Raw genomic sequence first — 10,906 nt, 5'->3', positions numbered from 1 at the left:
CAAAGACGCGTAAATGTTTACAGACTCGTGCGGTAAGACAGCCCCGCCGCTGGAGTTTCTCGAGGGGTTTGTCCGTGGGGCCAGCCCTGTGAAGGTGATGCCCCAGGGCTGGTTGGGCAGCAGAGGGCAGTGGAGCAACATCCACTGCACTCTCCTCACGAGTCGATGGCTCTCCCCCTTTCCCAAGCTACAACTGACCAAGGTGGACGTCATTATTTTTTTGTGATTTTACCGAAAAAACCTACGAGTATGAATCCTTGCAGTCACGAAAAGCTTCAAATCTAGATTTAAATGGTTAATTCTGGTACAATAACACCCACCGTGTGTGGAGGCCCTCATCCAGCAGTCGATTCACAAAGGCCTGTACAGTGATTAAGTCTAACGAAATATTTTCTCACTGTACTTTATTTGAAAATTATTTTGCACTTCTCAAAAAGAAACCAAGGAATCCCCTGAGCCCAACACATTAGGTCACAACAATAACCAAATTGCAATGTTACAAATTTCAGATTAAATTTTTAAAACAAATCAACATTCGCAAACCTTCACCCCACCCCAGAACATTGATCTATGATCAGACTAACCAGGATTTAAACTACCCTTGAACTTAGATTCCCTTTAAACAGCACCCGCCGCCCCAGGAGTGTAGCGCCCTCACAATCCGCCCGCCCCATTGCCCTCACTGGGGTGGTGGTGGTGCCATAGCCATGCAAACGAGGAAGGGAGAACCAACAACGAGGTGCAGAAGAGGGCATCACGGAACTATTGCTGAAATCCCTTCGGCTGGCCTCTAGGCAGACGAGCCACACTCCTTGTATAGGCCCAGCTCAGGAGGTTTGTCGTATGCAAATCAAGCCAGATTCTCGGGGCTGGATATATCATCATGCAGGCCTGGTCAGGGACTCGCAGAGAGATGAAGAGTTGCCGTTATTGCATGCCAAGCATTTGTGGGGTGTTTGTTGGCAGGCTTTGATTTCCTCTCACGATAAAACGACGCAGACAACAACCTCACTAGAGGATTGGACCTCGCGTCCAGCCATCACCACTGCCCTGCCTCACCCAGTGCTGCGGGCGCCGCTTGTCCCACCCACAGAGGCCAGGAGAGCAGTGGTGACGAGCTGTCACTGGCACCGGGTGAAGCACGATTCCTTGCCAAGCCAGCTGCCCAAAAGGTCCCTTGTTCCCCCCCCCCCTCATCCTCGCCTCGTACTGCTAACCTATGTAACCAGTCCTCAACCCACTCATGCCTTACCCACCAGGTGAGTCTGCAGTGTATTTTAGGTCTCATGCACACTGCTCACCATACGTTGGCTTTGAGTCGTCACTTGACAGACATTGACACAGATATCCGGCAGGTGACTTGCAACCATCGGAGCCCTCGATTCTGATTCACAAATCGCGTCTCATTTAAAGCCACAGAAAAAAAGAAAAGGCTCAACTCTAAAGAGAGATTGTGTGATCTCCGTGTGAAATATAAGGACCTGAAATGCCTCTCACCTGGAAAATGCTTTGGCTGGATATCTAGAAATATCTGATATGTAAACGTGTTAAAATTACGATATGCTAAAATAATATTTAAACAATTGCCTATAGGGCCATGACAGTGAAAATTTTGGGGAAACGGTATCCAGTAACGCACATTCCTTTGGGCAACTCTGTACAGCAATGCCAGAGGGTTGGAGAGTGACGATGTTGCTCGAGACAGCACACAAGCTTGAGTAGTAGTCATGTGACCTCTGCGATCTAATTTGAGGTCACCAATTGGGAAAGCGCATTGCGATCAATGCCCGCGTGTGTCAGATGAGCGCCCACCCGCACGCCACTGCTGCTTTCAACTTTCAGTTGCCATCGGGGGTTTTTCCTCGGCGTTGATACTGCACGCACAACATCCCGTTACGTAACGGGCGCAATGCAAGCGCAGGTGTCGTCGCCGTCACCCCCCCCCCCGCGTCACCCCCCCCCCCCCCGCGTCACCCCCCCCACCCCACTCACACGTGCGGGATGGGCTTGGCGAAAACGGCGATGCTCTCGATGCCGCACTCGTCGCTCCCGCGCCGAATACGGAAGTATCCCCGCTCCCCCCATTCCTCCCCCCAGCTGTTCTTCACCACCCAGTAGCGCTCGCCCGTGCCCGGCTCCACGCCGTAGCCCACCACCGCCACCGCGTGGTTCGTTTCCTCGAACGGGTTGAAGGAGTCGCGCAGCCCCGTGTGGTGGTACACGCCGCCGCGGTAGTGCAGCAGGTCGTCGTACACCTGCAGGCCGACCACGATCGGCCCGTGCGTCACCAGCTCCAGCCGCATGAGCTCATCGTTGCAGGCGCCGTAGTAGCCGCCCACGTAGCCGTAGTGCGCCGCGTAGAAGCGGTAGCAGTCGGCGCGCAGGGGCCGGCACGTGGCGTCGTCGCGCCCCGTGTACGGGTAGCAGCTCTCCTCCACCAGCCCAAAGTCCTGCGCGTACTTGCCGCCGATCAGGTACGGGAAGCCGCCGTCGCAGCCTGGACAGGGGAGGGGAGGGAGGGAGACTCGAGTCTGTGGTGATCTCCAGTTGCCCAATCTTGGCCAACCGGCTCAAAAATGTAACTAAACTAAAACTAAACTGTGTGGCTGGATAGAGGGGGCTAAACGGGCACGGGCTAGAAAAGAGAGGGGCTGATGTGGTACAGGAGGATGTGGAGCCGAGCGGACTTGCAATGGCTGGTACCAGCGGTGTCAAGATTGGCCTTTGTGGAGGAGGTTCGTGAAGGACGCCGCTGAGGAGTGCAGGGGAGCGATGCTCACATCAACGAGCGGAGCGCCGGGCGGATAAAACGCAGCGAGTTGGCACAGTGAGCTGGTGCATAGCTGGTGCATAGCTGGTGCATCTGGCAGTCATCTCAGTCAACCCATGGCCTCCTGCCAACGGGTGTTCGACACTTCGTGGCCTCAAAGCGGCACAATCACTACGGCGACGCAACTGCCATTTAGCGGTGAACGGCGTCTGTTGTTGTTGTGAGCTGCAGTGTGATGGGTGCACACGGTGTGGGCGAGGCAGTTCGGTGGAGCGAGTGATCAACATGGCGTGTGGGTGGAGACGCTCGCTCGCTCCTCCTCGCTTTGGCCAAATGTTCGTCATCGTCGGCGTCTGTCTGACCTTGGGAGAAGTTGCTGCACGACACGATCTGCTGGGTGCTCAGGATGGGCGCCTGCGACGCGTTGGTCAGGATGCGGATGCGAGCCTCCAGCATGGCCATGGAGGAGAAGGAGTAGCAGCTGCCGCACGACCCTACACACAACACGCGATGCAGCAGTGTCTTAGTGTCTAGAGACAATGATGTACAGACTGGTCTCTGATGGGGTCCATAGATAATGAGGTCCACAGACAATGATACACAGGCTGGTATCTGATGGGGTCCATAGACAATGACACACAGACTGGTATCAGTGGGACAGCTCACCCTGGTTCCGGATGGGAGAGACGTAGTTGATGCCGTTAACGTTCCTCCAGTCCCAGGACGTGGGCAGGGTGGATGCGAGTCGTCGCGTCTCCTCCGTCACCACAGACGACTTTGGTCGCCTACAAACGAAGACGCGCGCACACGTACACACCATGTCAGATAATCCTTCTCTTCCCTCTGCTAATATTTTCACACCTCGGGGAGGCCTAGGACCAGTCAGATTAATCATCACCGGTGCTGGCCACAAGTGCGAATTGAACTTGGGTCAAATTAAATTAAGGTTCCGTACTTAATTTGGATTAATTCCAGCTGAAAGTTATTCGGTTTGCACGTTATACAAACAGCAGAGCTGGTGGGAGAGTGCTGCCTTCTACCGTACGGACCAGGGAGCGTCACTCGATGAAGGGGATGTTGCAGGTGGCTCTGCGATGTCCGCCTCTGCGGGTCGTTCTCAACCACGGGGAGATGCAAACTGCCCGCTCGAGAGATCCATTTGGACGCTTACAACTCGTGACGAGACACTGAGAGCCCAAATTGGGATTAGCCAATTTTAAAAAATTATTTTACCAGGTAAGGCCCACTGAGCTATTTCACTCTTTTACAGAAGCGACCCGGCCACAAATGACTAAGTGGTTTACGATGGGAAAATGTATCGCAGCCAAATACTCTAAACATATGTTTCTAAATGTGGAGGGGAAAAACCGGAGAACCGGGAGAAAAATCCACACGACCACTTGGAAATATACACGCAAACTCCAATTATGCAGCAGGCGTCAGGGTCGTGATCGAACCCACGACCTCCTGTACACCAGGCGAGGTAGTTAACATCTCCTAGCCACCGTGGCGCCGAACTGGGGAGTAACCAACGACGGAGCCTGACAATCTTCGACCCCGTCAGCCTCTCCTCCCCCGTCTCACCCGTGGATGCGCGACGCACGCCCACCGGCCCGACGCGTCAGCTCCCCCAGGCTCAGGCCGTCGTAGAGCGGGTAGCGCACGGCGCGCCACGAGTGCTGCGCCTCGTTGACCTGCTGCATGAAGGCCGCATTGTGCTCGTACAGCCTGCGCACGACACGCGACACACGCCCAATTGTTCAATGAAAAAAAAGTCAAAGCCGGACAAATTTGGCATCTCTGCGGAGCGTCGTTTATCCGATGAGCTCACGCACCCACCGGGGGATATATAAAACCCATTCTGAAAGAGGAAGGCGGAAGCCAGACAGCGCAGAGCGCAAACAGCTGATGCAAGTGCATCAAGCCAGACCAGGCGGTGTCACGGTAAAGCAAGTTTGTTATCTGGACATTGGACTGCGGGCACCCGCACCACAGACAGAGATTAAGATCCTGCACCGTATGGCCAGAGCTTGCTATGGCTCGAGGCGACTATCTATTAAGGGCAGCATGCCGGAGACGAAGGGGGAGGGGGGTGTCTGGCACCACGCCCAGCTCACCTTTGTCTCCATCCAGCAGTGGATAATACCAAAAGTAGGTGCACATGTGCACATGTACAGACACGGGCTCTGTGATGAGGGTATATAAAATGTAGATTTTTTTTTGACAGCGGTGTTTGACGATGGGGTCTCCAAGACCGCGATAACCCGACAGACCGGTCTCCGTTCGACATTATGACACATTTATTATTATATATTTAAATAAAGAAAACCCGTAGGCTAACGCAGCCTCATTACCCCAACCTCCTCCGCAAACCGCACTGAGCAACATCGCTTGGGAAACTCGTGACCTTGAGCAACAGCTCCACGCAGATAAATAAGTGCACGAAGTTGAGTCAACAGATTTTAGTTTTCGCTTCCTCTTACAAATGGCAGTTTCGGGCAGTTTAGGAAACGATAACTTGTGCGTAGTCACAGTGGGTGGCTATGCTCACTTCCCCTTTTTTCTTTAGAAAATGGAAACAATAAGATTGAGTTACAGTCACGAAAACATCACAAATACTGAATTGTGCAGAGCTACGCTGCATCGCTGTTTACTGCGCTCCTCACAGCGAGTCGTTGTGAGTCACAGTCAACTGTAAAGGTCCATCAACTTCACACGGAACAGAAAATGGGCCATTGCAGAATGTGATTGTTTGTTTTTTACCGTAAATACCGAACACTTTTTGGTCTTTACGGTGTGCATGGCGTGCTGCGCATCTCCCACTTACAAATGCATCGATCACATTTAACACTCCACCTCCACGCTGTGCAGAAGTTTGTTTATATTGGCCGGCTCGGTCCGGCTAAGTACAAATTATGGATATGCAGGGTCAGGCGGACGTATGTCAAACTTCTTTCACACCGTATGTAGCCAACCGTGTCAATTGGAGGTGCGACAACCGGCATTTTACTTTAGATCAGCCCGAGGCCCGCACTGCCGCCGGACAATCACCGCGTCGACGCACGCTGGCCCCGGGGTCTCTCACCGCGTGCTGGGAGCCTCCTGGACGCTCCACTGGGAGCCCACGCCGCCCTCTTCTCCTCCTCCTGCCGCTTCCGCTCCTCTCCACGACGGCGGCTTCACTCGGCGGCCCCTGAAGCAGGCCCAGTTGCGGCCCAGCACGTCGTGCACCCAGCCGGCCCGCGTCTCCGCGCACAGGCTCGTCACGACGGTGCCCACCTTAGTGAACTGACGGGCGGGTGAGAAGGGAGAGAGAAAGAGAGAGGAGAGACGGAGAGAATACGTGAGATGCGGACACTCGAGTGCTCGGGCCCAGACTCCCGAATTCGTCAGCGATGTGACAAGGCGACCGATCACGGGGGATTCCTGTTCTGCCGTGTTCTACGTGGAGAGACAAGTGTGTGGGAAGGCCGCGTACGGTTGCCTTGCGAGCGACAGCCGGTGCTTACGTTGAAGAAGGCGAACCACTTGTACCCGGTGAGCACCACCTCGAAGCCCTGGTTGTAGATGATGGTGAACGTTCCCTGGTTTCCCTTCTCGTCGGCCGCCACGTTCATCTTGAGCAGGTGCAGCCGTACCACCTGTACGGCCTTGCCTGCGTGGGGACACACCGAGCGTTACGGGGCTGGGTCGCCGTGGGCATACAACGCAGGTTCATGACACGCAAAAAGCGCATTGCCACAAGTGAACCACGATAGCTCGCTGATATCGTCAAGAAGCATAAACTATCATCACGCAAATTCCTGTCATCCTCGCAGCGGTGGCTTTCGGCTAGCCACTGAACAAAGATGGTCACCACATTGCGCGCTTCTGCGGCCGTCTGGAACGCTTTTCCTTCCGATATTAGGAAGCCGCTGGAGCTGTGCACTTTTAAATCTAAACAGAAAACTAATTTCTTTAGAATTGTTTTTTGTGTTTAGTCTTGCTGTCCTTCCCCCGCACCTCCCATGGGCGCGGTTGGTTACGTACGCTGCTAAAGAAGGTGCACCTGGCATCCACACGCAGCTGCATCTCAAGACACTGTAGACTAGCAATAGTAGGATTGGATGGGTGACATTTCGTGCACGTGGCTTTTATTAACGAATGTGTTGACTTTTCTGTTCATGTGCAGCTCTCTCACCCATGCGGTGTGACACGAGCGTTGCCACCTGTTCCAGTAGTGACCCAGACGGCTCTAAATTTGGCATTTGTGACCGAGGTGGAAGGAATTTATTTGAGACCTCGTGTGCAACTTAATTACAGTAAACTGTGGACTTTTCCTGATAAAAAATAGTTTATTTGTATATTTTTAGTGATTTGCTAACCTTTCCTATACTTGTAAATTCTGTCGTGCGTTTGTATTGTTGTAACTTTCTGACCCGCCCCCATCTACTGGACATCGGTAACAAAGAGCTTTATAGCTCATGGATTCCTCCAGAATATCCATTTCGAGAGACCTCGGCTGAGAAATGTCCGAGTTAGGTCTGCGCAAAATGGCGATTGGTGGCAGCACAGCCCCTACGCGGGATCGGTGCGGGCTTCACCAAGTCCTCCACGTCGCTTTACTCCACGCGGCGAATTCGATACGGCCAGGGTGCCAAACGCCCCCCAGATGCAGGACCCTCATCGCAACGAGTGTTGAGACTCTGGAATATTCCTGCACAGACTCCACTCCACAGCAGTGTCCTGAGAGACGACACAAAGACGGAGCCCTCCCTCCCTCGCCTCCCCTACAGCATGTGATTACAGTCACGGAACAACTCAAATTAAGTCGTGAGAAGCCACAGGGCGCTTCAAAAATGTGCTGACTGCGGACTCTGGAGACCACCTGGAGAAGATTCCAGGCACGCGTTGACAACGATGGCGATCAAGTGGGGGAGACTGACTTTGTGAAGCTATTAACATTACATTTGTTATCGTGCTACAGTGTTTTATCCGTTCTTTTTTCATTAAAAACGATAGTCCCATATAATTGTTAAACATTTATTGATGCACCCTGTATTTAATGAACATGTTGATACAATGTACTTATTATACTTCACCCCAGACGGGACCTCTCACTTTGTAGGCATGTCCCGTGGGTGGTGTCAGCTTACACGTACACGGCAAACACCTATTGACTTGTACACTCACATCTTATTATTTACATTATCTGGCTGCTATGACATTTACACGTGACGAGAAGCCCCTTCTCGTTGGGCTACCATTTGTAGCCAGATCACTTCTGAAAAAGCTGTAGAGCTTGGTGGGCTTTTCCTGGTAAGATAAAACAAATAGTTTACCGGTATTAATTCTAGATTTGAAGTTTTCGTGACTGCAAGGATCCATACTTTTTGTTTTTTTCGGTAAAGTCACGTAGGTTAAAAACAAAATAAAATGTAATTAAAACAACTAAATTAAAACAAATCACGACGTAGATCTCATACGCTACAGTAATTTTGCTGGAGCAGCCACCTGATGACGGAGGCTTGTGTTGCCTTCGAAACGTCGTGATTTGTTTTAATTTAGTTTTCATTTTAATTTATTGTATTTAGTTTTTTACCTACGTGACTTTACCGAAAAAACAGTATCGTTTACCGGTAGTTGTATTTGCATTTATATTCGTTATTTATTTACCTTTCACACACTTTGCACTCTTATCGTGTTTTTTTTATTATTTGTTGTTGTTATGACCCCGCCAAGGCCGTAGTAGCCATGGAGTCAACATTGGGGGGTTGACCAAATCTTCCAGGGGGTCTGGGCCCCCCCCACCCAGAAAAAAAATAAAATGTTTAAACTAATTTCCTGCGTTAAATATTTAAAAAATTCACTAACACATAGGATGGACTTTTTATTCATCTTTTTACAATAATGGCTACTAGTGTATTGTATTACATTGCTGTTTTTCTTTTTTACATTTTCTTGTTTCATTGTATGTAATGGCAGAGATTAGGGATTAATAAAGTACAACCATAACCACAATCATATAAACAGAAATCTATTTTATAGCAATATATTTGGGGGGGGGGGGCATTTTGTGAATATTTGAATATTGGGGGGATGTTCCCCCAAATATTCAAATATGTATTTTATAATTACGGCTGTGAACCCCGCCCCCACTGAACATCTATGAAAAATCGCTTTATAGTTCATCGGATTCCTCCAGTCGACATAAAGACTCAGATTGTAAGAGTTGTGCACCGAATACCAGCCAGGCAGACATACACAATTAGATCAACAAACACATCATCAAAGTCTGCTCGGCCACGAGGAATGTACTCACTCGAGCTGCACCATTCATGTACGAGTTGTCACTCACTTGCGGTGAAGATGAAAAGGAACGAGTGCGGAATGAACGGAGGGCGAAGTGAAAGCCGCGGGCCGGGTTCGAACCGCGGGTTGCAGAGCCCCAACGCCTCTTAGGGGGTCTCTAGGGGGTCTCTAAGGGGGTATCTAGGGGGTCTCTAAGGGGTATCTAAGGGGGTATTTAGGGGTCTATAAGGGGGTCTCTAAGGGGTCTCTAAGGGGTCTCTAAGGGGTCTCTAAGGGGGTCTCTAAGGGGGTCTCTAAGGGGGTCTCTAGGGGGTCTCTAGCGGGTGTCTAATTGTCCCTCTAGGGGGTCTCTAAGGGGGTCTCTAAGGGGGTCTCTTAGGGGGTCTCTTAGGGGGTCTCTTAGGGGGTCTCTTAGGGGGTCTCTTAGGGGGTCTCTTACCCCCCCCCCCCCAACTCCTCCTCACCCGCCGGCTCGCAGTCCACTTGGGGTCCGGAGTTGACCGGCCCGACCTCCATCTCCCACGTGCCCACGAGGTCCTCGAAGGAGCAGTTCACGGGCAGGTCCGCCCCGGCCTGCCCGGGCAGCAGCAGCAGCAGCGGCAGCAGCATCAGCAGTAGGGGGGGGGTCCTCGCCATGGCGAACGTGTCCAGCGCAGTAGCCGGGGGGGGGGGGGCAGCGAGCGAGGACGGCAGAGACCGAGGCGGTGGTGCAGCTGCCGCTGTGGGGAGACAAAGGCGGCCCTGGCACACAACGCACAGAGCCGGGCTCGGCTCGCCGCGCCTGCACTGGGACAAAGTGAAAGGATCGATTCCTCGTGCTTCGATTCTGACCTTTAAATCTCGGTCGCAACGAATCGATTCCCGTGCGCGTGACAAGAGGCGTTGTCGAGGAGCGGTGGCGCGGTGGTTAGCGCGCTGCGCTGCGAACCTGTCGACGATTATTTGAACCGGTCGTGCGCCTCCCCTAGGTCGACTCAGCCTCAAATGAGTACCCGGTGCGAGCCACAGGGTTGAGATGCGCTCCTGTCGGGGCTTTTATCGCGTTCTGACCCCGTGCCCCTCCCGGACATCTGTTTAAGACAAATATCGATTTTGATTACGAATGAACGCGATTCATCGATGTTCTCATTCGGCGAAACGAATCGATTCCTCCCCCGCCCGCTCCCGTTGGAACAGCTGATCGGCGTCGCGTCACGTGGCCACGGTCGGCCATCTTGCGTAGGGAGAATCCGATGAGCTGTGAAGCTCTTGAGGAAGGGGATCCAGGAGAGGTCACGGGGTCACGGGGTCACAACTACAAACAACACACACACACTGTGGGAGTGCGAAGTATAGGGAAGGTTAGCAAGTCACTTTAAAATATTTAAAACATCTAACTAAACTATATATTATGTTATCTTAGGTAAAGCGACGTGGTGGTGGTGGTGAACATGTATTTATAATAATTATAACTTAACATTGCAGCGTCGTTCGTGCAAAAGTTCATCTCACAACCACCGCACAAATAAAACGTGGCAGTGGTGCACAGATAAAACAACAGCGCCGTCAAAGGCGACGTTTCGGGCAGCGGGCCTCCATCAGAGCACACAGTGCAGAGTGGATTATAATAGAGATGGTTTTCATTAGTGACAGTGTTTTTAATGAATGCAGAGTTTACGCCATGGGGCCTCACGATAATTACCTTTTAAAACGGTTTCTGATCAGTTTTTAAAATGGCAAATGAAGTTAGCTTCTAGTAACTTGTTTTTTAATTCGCATATGAACCTACCGATTTTTTTATATTTGCATACACAGTAAGCTAATAGCTATTATGTAACTACTATTAGCTCTTAGGTAACTTAATAG

General features: G+C 51.6%; 1 protein-coding gene across 1 annotated transcript; it reads right to left on the bottom strand.

Annotated features, from left to right (window-relative positions):
• Positions 1–389: 389 nt before the first annotated feature.
• LOC133358772 (dipeptidyl peptidase 1-like) lies at positions 390–9,876 on the bottom strand. Its single transcript, XM_061577216.1, has 7 exons — positions 9,526–9,876; positions 6,280–6,425; positions 5,856–6,058; positions 4,355–4,498; positions 3,437–3,555; positions 3,133–3,264; positions 390–2,497 (listed from the first exon to the last, which is right to left on the bottom strand). The coding sequence occupies exons 1-7, from the start codon at positions 9,695–9,697 to the stop codon at positions 1,989–1,991; spliced, it is 1,425 nt and encodes a 474-aa protein (XP_061433200.1). The 5' UTR covers positions 9,698–9,876; the 3' UTR covers positions 390–1,988.
• Between the last annotated feature and the right edge of the window lie 1,030 nt (positions 9,877–10,906).

This window comes from Lethenteron reissneri, chromosome 63, assembly GCF_015708825.2.
Source record: "Lethenteron reissneri isolate LAM-NWPU_2019-01 chromosome 63, ASM1570882v1, whole genome shotgun sequence".
In the NCBI taxonomy this organism is placed as follows: Eukaryota; Metazoa; Chordata; class Hyperoartia; order Petromyzontiformes; family Petromyzontidae; genus Lethenteron; species Lethenteron reissneri.
Note: the sequence above shows the minus strand (reverse complement) of the source record. Positions and strands in the feature narration are given on the sequence as shown.

What these genes read in the sequence shown, in the direction of transcription:
- LOC133358772 (XM_061577216.1), bottom strand. Translation starts at nt 9,697, where the DNA reads ATGGCGAGGACCCCCCCCCTACTGCTGATGCTGCTGCCGCTGCTGCTG. An exon ending in AGTGGACTGCGAGCCGGCGG is followed by an intron (nt 6,426 to 9,525) that starts GTGAGGAGGAGT and finishes GTCCCCACGCAG; the next exon opens with GCAAGGCCGTACAGGTGGTA. An exon ending in CAGGAGGCTCCCAGCACGCG is followed by an intron (nt 4,499 to 5,855) that starts GTGAGAGACCCC and finishes TGTCGTGCGCAG; the next exon opens with GCTGTACGAGCACAATGCGG.